Raw genomic sequence first — 24,518 nt, forward strand, 5'->3', positions numbered from 1 at the left:
AAGTACTAGGATTTAAAGCTTTACTCCTTAGTATATTATTTCATATTAGAATAATTGAACAATACTTTCAGCTTTTTTAATTGTTTGCACTTTTGTTTCAAGAAGGTTGCTTGTAGGAGACTTTGGGTTCTTACTATCAACCACACAAGTCAAGACATAACTGCTGTCTTAAAGTTGTTCTTACGTCTACTATTAAGCCATCGGTATTATCGTAGCAATAGAATACTTTGTTAAATTGCAAATAGTAGTTGTAAGTGTTAGATCATTACTGAAAGAAGAGGAATTGAAACAATGAACCACCCAATTGTCAATTCCACTTAGCGCTGTTGTAGCCACCTACGGTAAGATGGAAGCCTCCCCTATTGTTGTGAAGAGAGATTCATCTCAGCACTGTTGTCTAAAGTTCCCACTTTGTAAGTTGTGGTCACAATGGCTTACAAACATTTTCGCCAACAATTAATAAGGTGTTGTGGTTTCACAAACTGGATTTCTACATCAAAACACACGCTCTTGACTAGGAAGAGCAAATATTTGGATCCTCAAGCCAAGTTGTAGCATCAATAAGAAGAAATCTTCATCTCATAATGAGCTCTAAATGAGCCCTTAGGGTGTTTTATAGCACCTTGTAAGAAGATGAATCAATCTCTACCCTTGATATTCAACCTCTTAATCAAACGCTCCAAAATTAAAACCTAACGTGTGCACCAAAGAAACTCTTTGAAGCTGGGGGCCCACCTTGATTTTTTGTCATATGTTTTTATTAAGTCACCTAAGTACATTAAAGAGGGGATAAATTAAATCCCTTGGTTAGGCCTCACTTAAGCTGCCTAAAAAGACGTGCCCAGCTCAAAATAACTTAAGTTCACTTATAAATAACTTAAGTTGCATCAAAAGACATGCACACAACATAAAATTAAAAGTTAGAACAAGCCAAGGACTTCATTTCTTAATCAATGATGCTCTACATCCTTTTCCTCTTGGCTAATCCAAGGAAAGAACAGCTCATTGTTGTTAATTGTCTTTCTTTGAGTTGGGGACATTACAATACAATTCTACTATGTTATAAGATATGAAATTATATAAATCTTTAATATGATCAAATGAACATGAGAGAAAATGTAGTATTATTCTCATGTTACATTAGCTCATAGTCCCTTTCATGGTATCACAACATATAAAATTTTGTAAAGATATAAGTACTCCCTCTAGCAAATAATTTGGATAAGTACTCAAATCAACAGAGCCCTTTTCTCTAGTAGGCTAGACCCCATGAAAGAAAAGAAACTCAGGGAGAGAAGACAATAAGCAAATGTATTGTTATATGATGTAATCGTCTAAGAAAGAAATGACTTAAGGTGCTAAGGGTGTCACCCAAAGCCAACCAAACTAGGAACTAGAAGCGCAAACTATCTTCTGATCGCATTCACACATTTGAAGACAATCTTCCACCGAGTGCCCCTAAAGAGCTTCTCCAACAACAAGACATCATCCACCTCTGATTGATGGATTTAGTATGGTCTTAAACTTTCTCATATTTACTTTCAAACCAATGAGGAATGGAAACAAGACCAAAGGATATTAAACAAACACAACACTTTCAGAAAATTAATCCTCATAAGATAAGCAAAGAAAATTGACCATGAAATCAGGCTATCAAAAATTTGAACTACTCTTCCATAATGATGTTTAACATAGAATACCGATTGCAAGTCTAGTTTCAAGCCATATGGATTCAATCCCACACAACCATTTGCCTAATAATATTAGATGAGAACCAAAAGGCGGCCATTGATATTCACCAAAACCATCCCCCTTGCAACATGAATCATTTCACAACTTGCCTTCAAAAGCTCATCATTAATTCTCATGTTACAAAGGACATGACCAATTGTACGCATAAGCTCATCATGATAACTATTCCTCAACTATCTATTATGAAATATTTAGCAAGCAAAAGTAACTAGAGGCTATTACATCAAATCAAATTCTAGGTTCAATAATCTTCAACACTGTATGTTTGGTTTGTTTCAGATTAGCCATTGCAGAAATTTTCATCATTACAGTGCTATATGCCCCAAGTTGAGATCTTGGAAAGTTCATACACACACACCCTGATGTGCCTATGAGGATGCCAAGTGATGAGTGTGAATAAAAAAGATGATAATCAAAACAGGTTTCCAATAACATAAACTAAAGATTTGTATGATACTCATTACCTTGGGCAATGTGTAACAACCCTTTATTTGATAGTTCTTAAATTGAACTAAAAGAGATAAATTGTCTTTATAATTATCACATATGAATATGTTATAAATAATCACTATCATAACTCCTCATGAATTAATAGTATATTTACTATCCATTACTAGATTCTATCATTGATTGCACATTGCTTTGCAAAATGAACAAACATTGTACTTTACCTTAGATATCCCAAACTATATGGATCTATCTCCCCTCATGAAGTCCAACATAAGAAAGAAGAATTACCATGACCAAGGCTCAGAAACAGTCTACAAGTGGTCTCCCTATCTTGGGATCCTCCCATCTTGTGACCAAATTACTCTATTACTCTCCTCACAAACTCCCTATCTTACAAAAGTGTTAAGAGCAGTACTAGATCCATTAGTCTTGAGATCTTATGTGATTATTTATTACTAATGCATGTTTAAATCAAGTCTCAAGAAATAAGTAATTTTGTTAAATTATGTATGTAATTTTAAATTCATATTTCCTTATATTATACTATATTTCCCACATGTAAAGTTTCTACTAATTCCTTATCTCTGAATCAAACTTTTAATCCAGTCTTTAAATACTGAGAATGGTCTTCTAAGAATTTTGAATATTGATGAAGTTAATGCTTATTTTGATGCAGATCCAATAATGAATATTCAACCCTTAATTGTGAGGGAGTATCTCTGATATAATTCGCAGGATATAAATGCTTAGAGGAGAAGACTTTGTTGTAGCTGTGTGTCCTTAATCTGCATCTATAGCCTCCCTATATATCCTTCCTAAAGGGTATGTCTCTCAAAGGGACAAAACCCTTCCTAAATTAGGACTAACTAAACTCTTCCTAAGTCGGTGATCTCGCAAGACAAATTTAATAATGCCTAACTAAATATGTGTTAGTTTAATTAAGCATCAAATTGTTGCTTCACGAGAAGTCGCCGGCTCCTATAGGAAGAGTTATATATTATATAATGCCAATTTAGAGATATATTACCATCAAAAGAGGAAGTACGGTCTGTATTATCAGACCCAGAGGTTTTCTGATTAATATTCTTAACACTCCCTCTTAACCTAATAATCATACAGAGAGATATTATATCTAGCAACACCAATACAGATGAATAAACAAGAATTAATACTCTATATCTGTCTGTCTCTTCTTAGTATGTGGTATCATAGAACATATGATACAAAGTCATATTACTAAACCTGTGATATGACAAATCACTGCTACGAGTGATATTATATAAGATAAATCTGAAGAGTAATCTCTTCATTTATCTAAGTTGTGATTTCATAGAAACTGGTATTTCTATATCACAACAAGATCCTGAGTTTTAAGATCTACCAGAATACAGGATAAACCCGGAGAATACTAACATTCTTCCTTTATCCAATTTGTGACACATGAACATAGCAATGTCAACATCACAATATGATCTAAAACTCATCTAGATCTTACAGTAAAATCTACTGTTTAGTACATTATCTAAGAGATCACCATCTCTCATAATGCCTTTTATACAAGTGTTCATTATTTCAGAGATCGTCACCTCTTTAAATAATGAATAGACATGGTGAAGCCCATAATAGTCAATAGCCTGACAAAATAAAATTGTTTTATTAATAATCAAAAGAGTACAAATAAATTACAACTCAACCATACCCAGTCTCCTCCTGAAATGTTCTATCTGCACTCTAGATAGAGGTTTGGTGAGTATGTCTATTGTCTGATCTGCAGTGCAAATGTATTCCAATTTTATGAAATTCCTATCTACCATGTCTCTTACATAATGGTAAGGAATTTCAATATGCTTGGACCTATCATGGAAAACTAGATTCATTGAGAGCTTGATGGAACTCTAATTATCACAATGAATAATCGTAGGATTCATGGCTTGCCCAAATAATCCCATAAGTAACTTCCTCAGCTAGACTTTTCTCGAGAGGTCATCGTTGCTGCAATGTATTCGGCTTCTGTGGAGCTCTGAGCTACTGAAGACTGCTTTCTACATATCCAAGATATCATAGCTGATCCTAAGCTGAAACAACATCCTAAAGTACTTTTTCTGTTTTTAAAACTTCCACCCCAATCTGAGTCGGTGAATCCATGCAAGTCTAAAGCAACTTTCTCATATGTGAGTCCAAAATTAAGAGTGCCTTATAGGTATCTCATAATGTCTTTAACCGCAACTAGGTGAATCTCCTTCGGTTCACACATAAACTGACTAAAGGCATTAACTGCATAGCAAATATCCGGTCTTTTATTTACTAAGTACATAAGGGACCCAATCATCTGTCTATAGAGAGTAGAATCTATGGAAGGTGATTCTGTTGCTACTTCCTTAAGTTTATGTAGATTAGTTTCCATTGGAGAAGACATTGGTTTGCAATTCCACATTCTAAATCTCTTCAAAATGTCTGATGTATACTTTCCTTGATTAAGTATGATACTGTCAGAATTTCGTCGTACTTCCAGTCCTAGGAAGTAATGAAGGAGTCCCAAATCTTTCATCTCAAATTCTCTAGTTAGATCTTTCTTGCATTGATCTATGAGATGATCATCACCTGTTATTAGTAGATCATCAACATACAGTATCAGAATTACCCTATCATCTTTATCTCTTTTATAATATAAATTTGGATCAGCTTCATTCTTGGAGAATCCTAAGATAGTGAGATACTTATCAATTCTTTCATACCAGGCCCTAGGAGCCTGTTCAAGCCCATAGAGAGCTTTCTTGAGCCTGCAAACAAACACGTTAGGATCATGAGTTTCAAATCCTTAGGAATGTTGTTTCTACATTCATCTGATGCACCTTCCAACCCTTTGATGTGGCAATGGCTAAGACTACTCTTACAGAGGTATATCTGGCAATAGGAGCAAAGGTTTCTTCATAATCAATCCCTTCTTTCTGAGAAAATCCTCTGGCTACAAATTTGGCTTTATACTTCTCAATACTATCATCAGCAGCATGCTTTATTTTAAATATCCATTTGGAAGAAACAACAGATTTTCCTATAGGTCTTGGAACAATTTTCCAATATGTTTAATAGCATCAGAAGGATTGGTTTGCTCTGTTTTGGATAAATCACTCATGTCTGCTGTATAACCAAAGAATCTTTTAGGTCTTTTGCTTTCTCTGATTGTTTTGGAAGGTGCAGCAAAGTCTTAAGCTGCTTCAACTGTTTTAATGGCCCAAAGTGGTCTTTTCTTTGAATTTTCTTCAAGGTTCATATTCTGAATTTCTTCTGAGTTTTCCCTATGGGACCCAAATTCACTATTTCTTTCAAAACTAGATAAAAGAGAAGGTTCATCAAAACTTATGGCTCTTTTGAATGCAAGATCTTCTTCAAAGATTACATCGCTACTAAGTTCAATATTTTTCTGTCCATGTATGAAAATCCTATATGCCTTAAATGTTTCACTATACCCTACAAAAATAGCTTTCCTCCCAAAGGGTTCTAACTTGGTTCTTTTTTCTTTTATAACATGGATATATACAGTACACCCAAAAATTCTAAGATGACTTATATTGGATTTTATTTTAGTAAATACTTCTTCAGGGGTTTTATCTTTAAGATAGGAGTGAGAATTTATGTTTTGAATATATACAGCAATACAAGAGGCTTCTGTCCAAAGATAATATTCTAGATTTTGATCAAAAATCATAGCTCTAGCAGCTTCTATAACTGTCCTATTCTTTCTTGCTGCTACCCAGTTTTGCTCTAGATTATAAGGAACAGTGTATACCCTCTTAATCCCTAATTCTTTACAAAACCTTTTAAACAAATCTGAGGTATATTCTCCTCTGTTATCAGTTCTAAGGGTTTTACTTTTAATTTTATGCCCTGAAAAGTTTTTAGTTAATGTTTTGAATTCTTTAAACCTTTATAGGATTTCTTCTGATTCCTTGCATTTTAAATAATAAATCCATGTTTTCCTAGAGAAGACATCTATGAACAAGATATAATACCAGAATCATCCAAGAGAAGGAAAAGATATGGGCCCACATAAATCTGAATGAATTAATTCTAGTACATAATTTATTTTCCTAGTACTATCATGAAAGGGACTTCTGGTGTTCTTACCCAAAGCACACCCTTTGCAAATACTTGGATGGTCTTTATTTAGTTTAGGTAATCCAGTAACCATCTTCTCCATAGTTGATAAAGTTTTGAAATTTAGATGCCCTAATCTTTTGTGCCATATTTCATTTGTATCTGCAGCTTTGTGAACTAGGGCTTGAATAGAACGACTAGGTTCTGTATCCAATTCATACAAATATCCTTTTCTTTGACCAATTAACTTTTCTTTCTTGATAGAGGAGTTCTTAGTCCAAGTTAATACTTTGTCATCCACGAATGCAACATTGTGCCCATCATCTTCGAGTGTTGTAATTGAGATAGGTTTCTTTTAATCCCTAGTACATAGAGTACACCTTTAAGAAAAAGAGTATTTCCTGATTTTAGTTTCAAAGTACAATTTTCAATTCCTTCAATGGAGTGTGTTGAGTTATCACCAATGGTAACTTCACTGTTAACCTTCTTTGATAAAGAATCCAGAGTTTCTTTGTATCTTGTTATATGTCTAGAAGATGTACTATCAATTACCCATGTTTTATTTAAAATTTCATTTGATAGAGAGGAATACAAAATATGGTTCTCAGGATCATAAGTATCTTCTTCTCTAATGACATTTGTACAATTTGCTTGTTGTTTGGAATTTTTAGGACAATTAGATCTATAGTGTCCAAATTTTTCACATTTGAAACACTTTATTTTAGATAGATCTTTCTTGGGTTTTCCATTCTTTTGATTTCCTTTTTTCTTCTTGAAATGCTTCTTCTTGCCCTTATAGGAGTTTGTATTAAGAACGTGAAGTTCTTCATCTTCTACTTTTGGTTTACCTCCTTTCTTTAGTTTTCTGGATTCCTCTTGAAGACAATCATTCTTGAGTCTGTTAAAGTTTGGAAGCTTATCTCTGGCACTTATTCCTTGTGCAAATGTCTCCCATGAATCTGGCAATCCATCTATAGCCATAAGTGTTAATTTTGTGTCACTAATGATGGTTCCTATGCTTGATAGTTCATCTCTAATGCTGGCAACTCTTAGGAAGTAAGAATATATCGATTCTCTTTTCTTTATTTGAATGTGATTCAGTTGCCTTTTTAGTGCAAGAACCCTAGTTGCATTATTTACTTCATAGGCATTTCGTAATGCATTCATCATATCAAAGGCAGTTTGATGTTTTGTAAGCATAGGTACAATATCATTTTTTACTCCATCCAAGATGATTTAAATAGCTTTTTTATTTCCTTTGTTCCAGATAGATTTGTGATATTCAACTGGGGGTTGTTTGGATGCTCCATCAACAAATTGTTTTACATCATTCTCTTCAAGAATCATCATGATTCTGAATTTCCAAGCTTCAAAGTGCTCTTTCCCATCAAACCTATCCTCGGGTTTGATTGTGTATGCCATTGAAAATAGAAGATAGTTGCTAGATATATATAGAGTCTGATAATTGAATTTTGCAGAGCCTAGGTTCGACTACCAGAGCTCTGATACCATGAAAAGTTTCTGCTAATTCCTTATCTCTGAATCAAACTTTTAATCCAGTCTTTAAATGCTGAGAATGGTCTTCTAAGAATTCTGAATATTGATGAAGTTAATGCTTATTTTGATGCAGATCCAATAATGAATATTCAACCTTTAATTGTGCGGGAGTATCTCTGATATAATTTGCAGGATATGAATGCTTAGAGGAGCAGACTTTGTTGTAGCTGTGTCCTTAATCTGCATCTATAACCTCCCTATCTATCCTTCCTAAAGGGTATGTCCCTCAAAGGGACATGACCCTTTCTAAATTAGGACTAACTAAACTCTTCCTAAGTCGGTGATCTCGCAAGACAAATTTAATAATGCCTAACTAACTATGTGTTAGTTTAATTAAGCACCAAACTGTTGCTTCATGAGAAGTTACCGGCTCCTATAGGAAGAGTTATATATTATATAATGCCAGTTTAGAGATATATTACCATCAGAAGAGGAAGTACGGTCTGTACTATCAAACTTGTAGGTTTTCTGGTTAATATTCTTAACACCACAATATATAATATTCTCTCCATGTAATACATTATATTCAAAGAGGTAACTTAAATAAGGCAAGGATATAAGATTTGTACCTTAAGTCATTGTTTTTACAAATCAAACCTTGGATGACCATGTTTGAAGGCTTGGTTCTTTCATCACTTCCTTTTTAAGGAATACGTTGTGTTTCCCTTAGTATAGCTTCCTTCTCTTTAATGTATATATTTGCTTCCAAAACAATGAATCTTCTTATATCATAAGGAGTATGATGCAATGGTCTTTATTTCATACAATTCTCCACCTTCATTCTTACTGATTCCACCCATAATGTTCACAGTGAATGCCAAGTCTTCATATTTTATTTTCACCTTATCAATTTTTTCAATCTTCCTTTCGATTGTCTTTTTCTTGTCGTTATATATAATATTTTTTCATTATTTATATCCTCCCATTTTGTTTTCCCCTTATTAATATATGGTGTGGGGTTTAGCGATCATAGGTCGTGACCCCAAATTTTTCTCAATTTCACTTTGTAATTGTAGCCGACTAAGTCATGTTTAATAATTAATTCCTTTGACTTTATCAGTTTGGATCAATATTAAATTTATTATAATAAATAATTTTGATTATTCCATTTAGTCAACTTTTGATGGATTTGGTTAATTGCTTGGCTAGAATGATTGGTATTAATTATATCTTTGATTAATAGGTTATGATAATTGATCATTGCTAATATCAATATTATTATTAATATTACATTAATACTATTATTATTTAATATTGCAGGGATAATATTTAATATTATAATATTTAATTTAATATTCAATATTTAATTTAGGCAAGAGCCTACACCATAACATTAAATTGTGTTACTCTTATCAGGGAAGTTCTGGGTTCGAGTCTAATTGAGCTTAATAATAACATTAATAATAATAATTAATCACAACACATAATAAAAATTAATCTAGGCTTCAGCCTATTACCAATCAAAACATATATATATATATATTCAATATAAAATTTAATATTTAATATTACATAATGTATTGTATGAGATAAATGTACACATTTAATAAATTTAATGGGACCCAAATTTCTTCAAAACTATTGATTTCTATTGAGATCAGCAATCCAAAACAAAGTTTAATTCCCATAAGCATTACAAATCAAATAGGAACACTTTCATTAAACATAACAAGGATCATTAGATTATATTTTATAAAAATAGTGACAACAAAATATTGGTCACATAGTGTATAATAATTATGCTACACTATTGGTGAATTATTTTAAATTTCTATAATAACTTATAAAAATTTAGGCAAATTGAATATTATGGCAAATGTTTGAGGTCAAATTTTTAATAGATTAAACTCTTTGGCAATTTAAATATCTCTAACACACAATTTTGGTAAAAATGAGGCGATTTGGGTTACCTTAAATCTTGAATTATTTGCCAAGTTTGGATTCTCAAATTTTATTTTTTTATTTTTTTTAAAAGTCAGTTGGCTAATATTAGCCACTAAAAAATCGCTGTATTAATAGTTACTGATAGCATTAATAAATATTAATCAACATTCATTAATAGTAATAATCATAGATCAACATTATATTAAACAACTCCTAATTTGATTAGTACCAATGATCTTATATTGATATTATTAATTGATATTGATTAACATTGACTCATAAGTGTGTCTATTTTAAATTAAGTATTGACTCGTGACATACTAGAAGATATATATAGGAGTAGGTAATTGGCTCACCCCAGGGGGAACATTGAGCTCATCATAATAAGCCTTGATTGCCTCTGAAAGCTCTAAAACACCACCTGCATTTCCAGGAAAAGAGCAAAACATTTTGTTCATGAACAGCATTGGACATTATAAAGACAGATCTGCATAAACAAATTCAATAAACAAGAATCTTGCCTTTCTTTGTACATTCCAAAACATAATCAACGCTCACTTGGTCCAAGTCCACATCATCCAGAGATACAGCGCCTGGTGGCATCACAACTTTCTTTACCAGGCTAGCTGATAGCAAAAAACATAACAGCTCATGCCGGTCTCGACGAAACCTTTGTAACAGTTCCAAATTTGTTGGCCTTCAAACAGTAAGAAACACAATTAGTACTACTAGAACCAATTCTTTCACAGCCTTGGATACAAAATTACTGAACTATAATGTATCCAAAAGGGGGTTAGATGAAAGGCATACTCCTCCATGGTTGTATACTCTGATGTAGCAATGCTCACTGTCCACTAAATTTAAATTATCAATGCAATTTCATCTGCATTAGAAAAACAAATAAACAATGAATATCAGTCAGCATATACTGATTCTTTTCAAAATATTAAATATTTTTTGTTCGCATGTACAGAAGTTCATACTTAAAGAATTGTTGAGATAAAAAATGCAATACATCAATATATATAATTGTCTTTTGTCATTTGCATTGTATAAACAAAAAATTTCTGGCTGATTCGACAGAATAGATGCCCTTGAATGGTCATATGCATTGTTTTTTGTACACAAATTTAATCTTTTCTTACATTTTCTTTGCCACACTGTTCTATCAGTTTACAGAGCAAGATAAATTAAGCTTTGTCAAACAAAAGAAGCAGTACTTGCTGAACAAGCTTTAACAGATGAATAGGGGCTACACATACCACTCCACCAAATCTAACTACAACTCCTACTTTGTGCCCTAATTTTGTTCACTAAAGACAATATTTGCATGCATAGACCACAATTTGGAGGTACTTTTTTTTAGTGATCCAAAGAAGCAGCCTCAGAAGATAATGTGCAGTATACAGTCATACATTTCAATCTTGTCACTACATTTTAAATTAAACAATCATACACTCCAATCTTTTGTCTTGGGGCTTCTACTCTTTATGTGGAGGAGGGGTGGCTTTCGTGTACATGCATACCTGATATGGCCTTATTTTTTAGACCTGTCATCTTTTCATCCTCCTAATGTATACTTAAGGTGGGAAGGGGTGGGGGCTGTGTGCTTTCGTGTACATGTGTACCTAATATGGCCTCATTTGTCGGGAGTCCCTTAGTTACCCAGTTATCCCCCTGGCTCTTCGAACCTGGTGAATTTCAAACCAGTCATTGGTCCTAGCCTCAGTTTCATTTTGGGTTCCACTTGGGTTTGAACTCAGGGATGCTGGTTTCTTGAGGCCAAACTTAGGTCGAACCAAGGTCATAGTAGGGCAGATCTAAGCAGTCCAAGTGTGAATCAGGTTCAGTTCCACCGAGAAACATTGTATAATTTACTGTAGAAAACGATTATTACATAATTTGAATAAAGATCTTTAACATTACAAAACAAAATTTGCTGAAGTTCAAACACTTATTACATCAAATTAAGCTAGCTCTCAAGATTCCTTCCAGTCAAATTTTTATACACAATTGCTGATAATGACCCCTATCCAATTAATTAGAAGCTTTGTATAACATTGAATCATATTTTAAAAATTAAATGTCTTCAATAGGCGAAGGGAGTTACAAGCTACTTATATAACATTTTTCAAGAAGGATGTTAGTTACAACTAACAAGCTCTTTGTACAATGAAAAAATAATAAGCGTTTGACAACTTGGAAAGCTATTATTTGTACAACTAATCCCATTGACATTGGCACTGTTTGTGAATCAATTAATGTCTTTGACGAAGAAGAAGAAAATTTAGATAATCCATAGATGATTGAAACTTAGTATAAAGTTCTAATTGTCCAAGTCAAAACAATGATTACTTGAACTCTATATTGTTTTAATATTTTGGTGTTTATAATAGATATGATGCTATGATTACAAGTTTATATTGTTTTTATCATTTTCCAGATACTATGTTTTCCAGATACTCCGTGGCATTCTAATCTTAATTCATTCGTCTAGACTGCATAGGGCCATTACAACATACATATGTGTATAAATGTATGTATGTGCTTATGTGTGTGTGTGTGTGCATATACAATTTTTGCATGCTTTTGTACAAATGAACCTAAAGGAACCCAAACCCCATTTCAGAATTTTGTCTTACCAGAGATTTGGTTCTTCGGATCCGAACTTGAACCCTTTCTCGAACCGGTAACTAAGTTCGGGACCATCATCCTAAGCCGACCTTAAAACTGGGGTGTTAGTGTGGGTTTTTATTTCCTAGTCGGTTATTGATTTTTCTATTCCTAGGTTTTCCCTACATTTTTTATTGAACTTCGCTAGGATTAAGAAAGTGAATAAATGTATCAATGTTGTAATGTCGCCTTTTTGGGGACATTAGGAATTCCAAAGTGAAATTCATAAATAATTTTTTTTGGCTTCTGAGAGTTTGATGCAAATTAATTAAAGGGTCCAATTGGGCATTAATAAGAGACAAAATGGCAAGAAGACAAGGTGATAGGATAGGGGAAGCTAAAGAGTCATGGCATTGGACAATAAAAGGAGAGATGGTCGCATTTGGACATGCTTAGTTATTTATTTGGTTTGAGATTTCTCTTGGAGAAATTAAGGAAGCTTCAACTTATATTCAAGATCCAAGGACACAAACCCTCAAGTCTTCTTTTGTGGATTGGACGTAGCCTTGATTCATCAGTTGTGGTGAATTCGTGACGGAGATTGCATTACAATTTCTTTCTTAGTTTTCCAATAAGATTGTAATATTGTGTTTAGGATTTGATTTGTTGATAGCTAACTATTGTATTGCTGATGTTTAATGCAATAATGTATTTTGAGATATTTTAATGGATATTTACTGGTTTATTGCTGGTTATTTCTACTGGTTTATTTGCAAAGAAATATGTTTGTATTCTGAAAATTGTTTTGAGGAAAAATTGAAAAGGATATCCTAGTAGGATATTACAGTGGTATCACAGCAGTGTATCCTGCTAGCCTCCAGGGTTCACATCTGTAGAGTTTTGATAATTTCAGTTCTCAAAGTATTGAAGTTTGATCCGAAATTGAGAATCAGTAATTTTCACAAAGGAAATATATCTATTTGACGTCATTGTGCTTTGAGTTCCAATATATTTCTTGAAGAATAAAAGGAGTTTATTAAGTGTCGAGAAGTTAAATTGCATCTGTCGAGCAAAGAAAAGAAATAAGAGCGGGATTATTCATGTTGGGAAAGATTATGCAACAATATGTCTGCTGATGTAGGTGAAGATTAAAAAAAAGAATAACACTAGGTTCACATCGCACATTCCAATATTGGGAGATTTTATTTCAATCGCTCGAGTACTACCATTACTGTGGAGATGCAATAAAAAAAATTGCATAGATTTACTACTCATATGATTATTTACTCAAGACAAAATATGGAGACTCACAATAAGAAGCTTGACATCACGTCTTATATGAAGGTAACTTTATAAATATTTTGTGATGACCCTTGTGCATTACATTGGAACGGATGGTTATCGCCATATTTCAAAGCATATACAGAAAATCTTCTACTGTACATATCTTTCAAACTCATCGCAAACAAATAGATGGAAATTTCAATTAGTGAAGTTGTTTCCTTTAAGCAGCTCACAGGATATCACAATGTCATGCATTTAGTCTGAACATAATTGTAGCAGCCTAGGAAAGGCATAGGGTGATTAGTTGAACTTTTTTAGAAAATCCCCGAAACTAAGTGTTGATGCGAGTTTTGTATCACTTACATAACATATTAGGATTTGAATATTCAATATGGGATATCAAACATTCAACTCCTCTCTTGAAAAGTTATTACTCATGAAGACATAAGCAATAGCTCCAATGTTCCTTACACCGTTGGATACTCGCTCAGTTTTATCGATGTGATTTGCTGATAATCACGTAGGTAGCCTTACGCTATTCATTCAAGGATGACTTGAACTTTGGTGGGATGAAGGTGATGATGGCTCGGTTTGTGAAATGTGCGGAGGCAAATAATGTTGATGGTGGCGATGATGGAGGATGTGTCTGCCAATGGTGATGTTGATGGGAAAGTAATGGTGGTGGAAGGTGAATGGATGTGTTCTAATACTTAACTTACTCCTCTAACTTGCTTCTCTAAGCTTCGACTAACCAGCTACTTACTATTCTACTCCTACTCCTATGAATGGAAGCTTAGCGAATGGACGGGGATTGAACCTAATGAGAGCTGACCAGCGGCCTCACTTCCACAAGTGCAATGATTCGAAGGAATAATAGACTAGTTTACCACACAAAGCTTCCCAACCAGCTGCTAGGATGCTAGTAGCCTAGTATTGATCCCTATCAAACATTTACCAATGCTACCATACAACTATCCATCTACTTTAACTTTACTTAAACAACTTCAAATGCAACCAACTTTAACAACTTGAAAGAAAAATCTAACTAAGTGGAAGTAGAAAACATGCAATAACACTCAATGTTCTTGATCAACATGCCAATCGCAACAATGAAAAAGAGAGCAATTTTGGTATTATCTTCGCAACAATTTCTCCAACCCTTTACAAATGAGAGAAAATGGCCTTTTATAGGGGCCAAAAATACAACGGACGGTGGAGATCAAAACAAGATCAACGATCCAGATTGGATCCTCAAAACCCTAATTAGGGTTGCCACCTCATCGGCCAATGAGAAGCTGCCACCTCATCAATGGACCAATGAAAAAAGTGCAAAAAGTGGCAACCAATGAGAAGGCACCAAAATGGTGGCCAATCAGAAATAGACACTTGTCCTATTCTAGAAGAAAGGGAAATTGCCACTTGGGCTTACATCAAATGATCTTCTAATATAAATCTTCCCTTTTCTTTCATTTTTAGGCAATGAACTTAGCTAACCTTTCATTAACTTCTCCCATAGGAGGACAGGGTGTGTGCTTTGCCCTGAGTTTCGCTGACTTCACCACGCCACTTACTGCTTGCAGTATCCTTTCGTGATCCTTCTCATATTCTTTCTCAAATCCAATAAAAGCATTGAGAGAGGAAAGGGTGCCCAAATGCTTTTTCTTGATAGCAACCTTTCCCAACTCATCCAACTTCGATCCAAAATCTGTCTCGTTGACATCTTCTTTGCCAAGGGGGATTGTCCTTCCTTCAGTCTATCCCTCATCCGTATCATGTCCACTGTACAGATATTGGTGTCGGTTATTCACTTCATTTTCAAGAAGAAAGAAGTTTTGGGCATCATATCCTCTTTGTCTTTCTTAGTGTTCGCCCGCTTGGGATTCTTACTTGCACTATCATCCTCCATACTCGTCGCCCTATTACGAGATGGTAGAGTGGTGAACCAAAAGGCAAGAAGAACCAAGCGGAGCAATCCTTAGACTAGAACAAAAGATGGATGTCAGCTTAAGCACTCCTTGCAACTCTAGATGATGAAAATTCACCTTAATCAGTAAACTTACAACGACTTTTCGGAACCTAGGATATGACTTTCAAGAAGTTCAAATCCCTTTTCAAATTAGAAATTTATCATGCAATTCACCTCCAAATAAAATTTCCCAACCTAGGGCAAAAATCGCAGCTAGTTGCAAAAATCAAAATTTTATCTCCCACAAATTTTGGCTCCCACAAATTTCAGCTCCCACAAAATTCGGCCTCCACAAATTTCGGCTCCCACAAATTTCGCCAAGCAAGAAAAGTGCAGATCTGCTCTTGCAAAATCACCAACGCCTTGAAAAGGAGAAGTGAGAAGTGAGGAAGAAATGGGAGAGAGGCCTCCTCTTATACCCAACTTTCTTCTTGGACCCTGGGAGAAAGAAAAACAAATAATTAATGCAAAATTATGGCCCACAATTAAATACTTAACCAAAATTAATTTTGCCATGATGAAAATTAACTTTTAAAATTGCCAATTAGTTCTAAATTGCAAAAAGAAATTAAATGGTGCCCTGGAGATGTTAAATATTTCCATTTAATGTGGGGTTTAGTAATTAATACGTCATTAAATTTGGATTTTGGCTAACCAAAAGCCATTTTTCAATATTAAATTACCAATTTCATTAAAGGCAAAAAGTTTTCAAGACAATTTTAATCTATTAAAGCCAATTTTTTGCAATTTCTTACCCAAATCAATTTTGCTATGCCAATAAATTTATTTATTTATTTATTTTGACAAAAATAAAATAAAATTTCTTCTAAAGCCAAAAATTGATTTTTGCAATTTTATTTCACCATCACAAAAATTAATCTTTTTCATCAAAAATAATCAAGATTTTCCAAAAGACCAAATTTAACAAAATTCTCATTTTTGAAAATTATCCAAATTTACACAATTATATCCAAATTTTCAAAAGAAAAATGTCTAAGTACAAAATTTATAATTTTATCCTACCAAGTGTTGCTCTTTAAAATTAGTTCAGCTCAAGGATGAAATTGGTGGCTCTAGAAAATCAAGTTGAAACCGGGTGAAAATAAATCTAACCTTCCCCACTGGCCCTGAAGGTGTCCAAGGCTCAAAATTTTCAAAACTCAAAATTGTTGGACAATCCAAAAATTTGTCAAGGTCATTAGAAAAAAGGGGGTCCCCAAAAATTTTGGGGCGATGGTGTGAAAACCTCACAACACTAAGCAAGAATTCTGAAGGTGAAATGACATATTTTTGCAGATATTCTTGTTTGACTGCAAGAAAAATTATCTTGGTAGTGAAAATAATTCTGGAAGCCAACACATCGCAAATGTTTGGCATTTGAAGAAAATTCAATATTCATTCACTCCCTACGTGACTATTGGTCTGCAATATTTTCAATAATGGAACATTATTGAGCTTCCAGGTATCCCCAAAAAATTCAACAAGAACTCAAGATTGAACGGAAATTCCATAGTGTAAGGTCTGAAGAAGAAGCTATTCTATAGGTGAATAAACATCTTGGTTTGTAAAGCATGAGAATGTAACATGGCAATTCATGGAAAGAGAGCAATGCTTGAGCAGCCCTGCGCCTCTTGATGGATGTCAAATTGCATTACAGTGTCAGTGTTTTCAGAACAAAACAAAGTTCGGAAAAACTTTCCAAATTGAATTGAATTCGCAAGCTATTAGTTGCGATTACCTACGATAGTGAAAACCCTGTTGACTGCATTTGTCCTTGTTGCCACATTCATTTCAGGTTTCTTGCTAGAGTTGAAGAAGTCGGTTGTAATCTAGAAATTCAAAACAACCACAAGAACGGGAGCATGCAAAGGTATCAATATAAAACTGGCAACTCTTATCAAATAACTAGAGTCAAAATCAACCTTCGTTGTTACTAACATCTTTAGTCAAACAGTGGAAGAATCGGGAGTGTCTGAGGTTAGCTAATTGCAGGTTGCATGAATGAGCCATTCCAGACTACTAGACTGCAGTTGGAACTAGGGAGCTACTGGAGCTTGATAGTACTAATCAGTTGCCACCAAATGAATCAAGTGTCTACTTACCCACTGTTGAAAATCAAAATGCCTAGAGACAATATGTATAAAGTCGGGCTCTAGTTCTGGATAGTGCTTGGTTTCTTTGATTATATAGCTAACTCCAAGTCATTCTGAGATTAAAAGGTAACTGTGGCAATTTTCTATCAGCAATCAAAAAACTATAAAAAGGATTTAAATCATCTCAGACACGTAAAGAAGCTCAAGAATCAGAAGGAGAATCTGATGAAGAACTTAATAAAGAAGATAAAGAAGATAAAGTCATGATCATATCTCCTCCACAGCCTACACAAACTCAAGGACCATCTATGCAGGGAGCACCTTTCATGGGTGCAATAGATGATTGGATTCATTCTCCACTATCTTCACACCTCCTATCCCTACCTCAGAAGTAAATACATTAGCACTTCCTTTATCTTCAGCAGCTCCTCCCATTTTAACAGTTGAGCAATGCAAAAATTTGGGGAATGTGTTTGAGGATTTTCCAATCTTTACAGAAGGTCAAGTTTCCCAACTTGATACTTCATTGACTGGTTTTGAGTTGTTTATGACAGAGTCTTCCTATCATGCACCCATGAATTCAATTCTGCAAATTGAGTCATGCTCAATCACAACAAAGATATAATCAAGATCAATGCCTATGGTCACCACTGCACCTGTTTCCAAAGATGAAAGTTTCAGTTTGCCTGCGTGGTTGAGCAAGATTACGATGAAGAAAAAAAGGTTGTGGTACCCCCAGATAACCTTCTTGTTAAAAAAACTAAGTTTAAATCTTTGAAAGATAAGATTGTTTCTAGGATCATAGTTGATTCTAAAAAGACTAAGTTTGCAAAAGTTGCTGAGTCATTGGTGGACAAGCCAATTGAAGAACTTAGCTATTCTGATTACAAGTTCACCAAAGTAGAAATTGGAAAGCTTGTCACGACTGGGTTGTTTACAAGATGCTCTGGACACACTTGTCAATGTATCAAAGAGTAATCATGAATTATGGGAGAAGAAAAATTGTAATGGGCACCCTGGAAATGCCCAAAAACTGAACCAACTGCTGAAAGCGATTTTAATGTCTTTGCATAGATTTCAATCCACATAACGTGAACAAGAAGGAACTTATGCAAATTGAAGATTGAACCGCTGCTGAAATAATATTAGTTCTCAAAATGATAAAATCAAATACATAGCAATGGATTCCAAAGGCCAAACCCCAAGGGAATGACATTTAGAATGTCACAAGAAAGGATGAATGTCCTCTAATGCTAAGAACAAACTGTAAATCCAAGTTCCTATCAAATGCAATTCACTTTCATCCGATGCTAAACAATGAAGCTCCCACCTCTATTTATACTTTCCCTACACCCTTTTAGAAGGAAATCAAATATTATTTAATTGCAAGTACTAGAAGCTTCCCCCTTCCAATAATTAATGCACTCTCTAGAAACTCCTCCCTTGCAATACAATAATTAATTGTGCTTCTAAAAAATTAAATTACTAAAGGCTTCCCCCTTTCCAATAATTAATACACACTCTAGAAGCTTCCTCCTTGTAATACAATAATTAATTAAATATAAAGTCACATTTTAATTTTTTATTTATTTAATGACTTTATAGGAAATTAATTTAATTTCCTCTTATGCTTCACTTAGCCTTTGGAGAACGTGAAGGCTAAGAACTCCACTTAGTTGCTAAAAAGATTGGGATATTACAGTCCACCCTCCTTGAAATTGCTTGTCCTCAAGCAACCCAACAACACAATGAACTCCAACCTCCACCTAGATCCCAAATGTAGTATGTGATATCGCTGTGGACACTAAACCAACTGCAAACCAGCATCATCAGGACTAACCACATGTCCTGCAACCTATCACTCAAAACTTGTGCTGATGATATAGAAGTTAGAATGTCACCAGAAGGCAACACTGCATAAGATCTATGAAACCTCTTCTTCCTTGTATCCACCCACATAATATATATTGGACTAGAATCCTGATCATCACCAACATGCATTGAAAAAGATGCAACTACAGGCGAACCATATGCACTCATGCTAACTGTATCAACAATAGAAGTAGCCGCATTGAAATATATGCACATAGGAACAACACTAACTGCTGCAACAGAAAACTAAACCAAATCTGTAGTTGATGAAAACTCATAATCAACATGTGTGCCATCATTAGGACACACATCAACCACTGCATGCATAGTGCTAAACTCCTCATTCGATGGTTCAACTGACACAAAAGTGGCTGCTGATATGACAATATCCTCACATTCTTCTAATCTCACTATTGTTGCATCGCCATCCCCTGACAAAGCTTTGACTTTGCACACATGACTCAACACTAGATTGCGAATCAATAATACTAGAGCGTAAACCAACATCTATTGACTCCGTTGAAATGCCCACATCACCAACATCATAGTTGGGTGGCTCTATACGTGTCCCGATCCCACCTGAGGAATCAACGACCTCCTGCACTGGAGCAACATATAAATCATCAATATTGATGCCCATTTGTCTACCCATAAGTTGCAACATGTTATCCATTCGCCTATTCTGCTCCTGTTGCATCATATCCATTCACCTATTCTGCTCTTGTTGCATATGTTGCCCCTCCTCTAATGTACCCAGTAACCTGAACATTACATTTTCTTGATCTGGATTGATATACATTTTGTCAAAAACTTTTCCCTCTATCCAGCTGTTCCAAATTCCTTAAAGACCTCCACAGGATGGCAAGACTTTAGCTCTGATACCACTGTAATGTAATGGGCTCTGGTATTGCGGAAATTATAAAGCCCTTATTGCATGCTCAAACATAAATGCTTAAGATCTCCACAGGATGGTAGGACTTATAGCTCTGATACCACTGTAATGGGCAGCTCTGTTACCACTGTGATAGGCACCCTGAAAATGCCCAAAAAACTAAACCAATTGCTGAAAGAGATTGTAATGTCTTTGCATAGATTCCAATCCACATAACATGAACAAGAAGGAATTTATGCAAATTGAAGATTGAACCGCTGCTGAAATAATATTAGTTCTCAAAATGATAAAATCAAATACATAGCAATGGATTCCAAAGGCCAAACTCCAAGGGAATGACGTCTAGAATGTCACAAGAGAGGATGAACGTCCTCTAATGCCAAGAACAAACTGTACATCCAAATTCCTATCAAATGCAATTCACCATCATCTGATGCTAAACAATGAAGCTCCCACCTCTATTTATACTTTCCCTACACCCTTCTAGAAGGAAATCAAATATTATTTAATTGCAAGAACTAGAAGCTTCCCCCTTCCAATAATTAATGCACTCTCTAGAAACTCGTCCCTTGCAATACAATAATTAATTGTGCTTCTAGAAAATTAAATTACTGGAAGCTTCCCCCTTTCCAATAATTAATACACACTCTAGAAGCTTCTCCCTTGTAATACAATAATTAATTAAATTAATTAAATATAAAGTCACCTTTTAATTTTTAATTTATTTAATGATTTTATAGGAAATTAATTTAATTTCCTCTTATGCTCCACTTAGCCTTTAGAGAACATGAAGGCTAAGAACTCCACTTAATTGCTAAAAAGATGGGGACATTACAAAAATCAACTCAAATAAGAGGTTGCTCACTTAAATGAAGTCACCCAACAGCAATCCTCACAACATGCAGTTATTGCATCCAAGACGCCTAAAGAAAATAGAATAGTAGAAGCCGCAAAATCTTGGTTTGGGGAAGTCATTTATGAACGAGGACAAGCCATTGCAGATACGGTCAAAGTCTTTGGATGTATCAGAGGTATGGAAGAAATGCTACATGACTTGATAGCATCTTTGGATCAAGAAGCTAACACTCTGAAAGTAATTTTGAGTGGTTGGGATGAGATCGCCAAATTTGATTTGGACAGCATGGTTACATGTGACATTGTTCCATCTTGTGAAATGTTCCATAGATACCATGAACTCATGGGTTATAAAGAAGAGATACTAAGAAAACTTGTAACAAAGTTGCAAGCAATCTTCGAAGATTATTAGGCAATAGAAATGGAATCATGTGCGACTTGGAACAAATGGGATGTCAAGTTCTTGATGAACATGATAATTTGGTTATAACTGAAGAAACGACTTCAAAATATACAATCAGGGTTAATGGTGATTTAGATTCTGAAGATTTTGGTTCTCATACAATGAACAAGTTTATTTTGTACAAATCCTTAGTAAAGCACTTACAAGATTCTCTCGCAAAAAATTCTAAGGTTGTGAAATCAGCATATACCAATACAGTGAGAATAGAAGCTATATCAGAGACAACAGAGATTTCAGATCTTCCTAGAGTGCATGATGTTGTCATCAAATTCAAGGCACTAAAGAACAATCTTTAAGATTGTTATTTGTTTTCTTTTTCATGTTTCTAGATTGAAGAGGATGTATTGCATGAAATTGTGTAATTACATGTAATACGATTTGCATGTGTAATGACATATGACATGTAATACAATAATTTCTCCTGTTAGTTAGACCAGGTCAAAGTTGGTTGAGTTGCTCCCACTTTTTCCTCCTTTTTCTCAACTCTTTTGCCTATATAAAGGAGTGCTCTCACATTGTAAAAATTATCTTTTACTGTATGCAAGAGAGCTCTGGAGAAATTGTGCAAGCATAACTTGATTGTGTAGCACTATTTTGAAAGAAAAGTGAACACAAAGAATCAATTGAAACTGAACTTTGATTGAGTGCAATTGTTACTTTTACAAGTTGGAACCTTTGACTGTGATTTGCATTTGTTATCTTTGATTCATGTGTTTTTTGCATTCTTGATAATTGAGTATAAAAAGAGTTAAGAAGCAGTCGGAACCAAAGCTATGACTGGGAACGGTTGTGGAGATATATAGACTAGGAGCTTTGACTATAGCTTATATCTCTTTCTTGATTCACAAAATAGTTAGAATCCTTTACTTCTATAAGTCTTTGTGACCCAATAGTAAAGATTATTCTTATAGTATAGATCAAGATCGGACTTACAGCCAAACTGGTATGCTTTCAACTAGCCTTTGAGTTAGTATTCGTTTATCAGTATATCACCGTTCCCAACTCTAGATAGGTGTAGTTCAAGGTTTCATCTTGCCCATTACTTGCCCCACGAGTAAGTGGATTCTTTCCTAAAAGCTAAGAGGAAAGAATATTGGTCATACCCTTTCAAATCTCTTAACTTCTCTCTTACCTTAAGTTGATCCAAGGAATGTTGAAGAGGGGGAGCCTTCCCTTTAAGGTAGGAGAGACTATGTCTCACACGTTGTGGCTGGTCTACCTATTTTGTTACTCGATTCTACCCAAAACTGTCTATTGCAAAATATCCACCCAACAATTTTTTGGCAACTCTACTGGGGATCGAACGCATTCGGAAGCCTCTTGCTTTTGTTTGAAGTTTAGTTCCTTATTCCAGTTTTGAGCACGTATATTCAAGGACAAAGAAAGCTGATAGCTCATCAAGTTCTGCCGGATCACTTTGGGTTCAACAAGCTCCCTTTGATTTGCTTACCAAAATCCCTTCTCTTTCTTGCACTACAAGCTACCCTCTTTCTAGAAAGAAGGCTGCTATACCTAGTAAAGATTCCCAGGTTTTCCTCAAACCCCTTGTTTCTGTTGCACAGCTAAATCATGTTACTCATACTACCCATACCCAAGTTATCAATATGGCTACTGGTCCATGGGGAGCAACTTTTGGTCCATTAAATCTTGCAGCACTGTTGCATGCATTACCTCAAGGTTCTCATAAGAATTTTCCCAAAATCTACAGGGACGGAAAGCAATGTCCAGATAAACATATTAAAGGTTTCTACATTGTTGTAGGAGTGTTTGGTGTTGAACATGAAGATATATCTATAAGGCTTTTTATTGAGACCTTGCAAGGTGTAGCAGTTGATTGGTTCTACAATTGGGAACCCAATTCTATCACGGATTGGGCATCTTTGCAGACCAAGTTTCTTGAAAGATTCAAGCGTGCTGAAGATGAGCATGCTCTCCTAGCAGAGCTCACACAAATGAAGAAGAAAGCAAATGACGGAATGCAAGAGTTTATTGTTAAATTCAATAAACTAGCTAACCAAATTCCTGTTGATTCTCAACCTACTACTGTGAACTTAAGTGTTTCTTCATCAACTCTAAACTTCCAGAAGTTAGCTTTTTGCTGAGAAGAGTTGCCCTTGCAACTTTGGCTCTTGCACAATCTCTGGCAACTGACATTGAAGATGTGATCTAATACTTGAGGGAAAAATTCGTAAAGATTCCAACCGATTTAAGAACAATTCCCTTTCGGAATATTCTTCATCAGGTATGTCTAATTCATTGGTTTAGAAGTTAACAAACAAACTCATTGCATTTAAAAAGCAAATATCTCAACGGTCATTTGCTTCTCCATACACGGATATTCCAAGGCGACCATATCCTAATGCTACAAATAATTATGCAACCAAAAATCAGAATAAGCTTCCTCCTCTATCGGAGAGGCTTGCACTTGAAGCACCACGAAGTAACTCAACTATTGGTTACTTTGAAGCTAATCCAACTAATGAAAATCAAGAAAAATATCCTATTGAGGATATTGTTGCTCTTTACCATGAGGATCATCAAGCAGATGGCGACTCTACTATTGGATACGTACAATACAACGATGAGGATCATGAAATTGACTTTGCACAAGCTTATGCAGTTATGACGCATTCACAAACCAAGTTGGCTCAACAACAAGAAGAGGCTGAAAAGAAATTGGATGTTCCTCAAATGCCTGTCACCATTGCAAAGAGGGGAACACCTCTACCTAGCCTACCTAAT

At 34.8% G+C, this 24,518-nt stretch overlaps 1 protein-coding gene across 2 annotated transcripts in view; it reads right to left on the minus strand.

Annotated features, from left to right (window-relative positions):
- The window catches only part of LOC149542215 (plant/protein (DUF810)), a 307,344-nt gene that overhangs the window by 247,892 nt on the left and 34,934 nt on the right, over nt 1–24,518 (minus strand). For both annotated transcript variants that reach the window (XM_089797228.1, XM_089797227.1), the window contains exons 3-5: nt 10,549–10,621; nt 10,260–10,435; nt 10,095–10,159 (exon numbers count right to left, since the gene is read on the minus strand). In XM_089797228.1, coding sequence (XP_089653354.1) covers nt 10,095–10,159; nt 10,260–10,435; nt 10,549–10,556 — 249 coding nt within the window. In that variant the 5' untranslated portion in view covers nt 10,557–10,621. The remainder of the gene's footprint in view (nt 1–10,094; nt 10,160–10,259; nt 10,436–10,548; nt 10,622–24,518) is intronic.

This window comes from Cupressus sempervirens, chromosome 8, assembly GCF_028749045.1.
Source record: "Cupressus sempervirens isolate cs-2001-9-10 chromosome 8, ASM2874904v1, whole genome shotgun sequence".
Classification (NCBI taxonomy): Eukaryota; Viridiplantae; Streptophyta; class Pinopsida; order Cupressales; family Cupressaceae; genus Cupressus; species Cupressus sempervirens.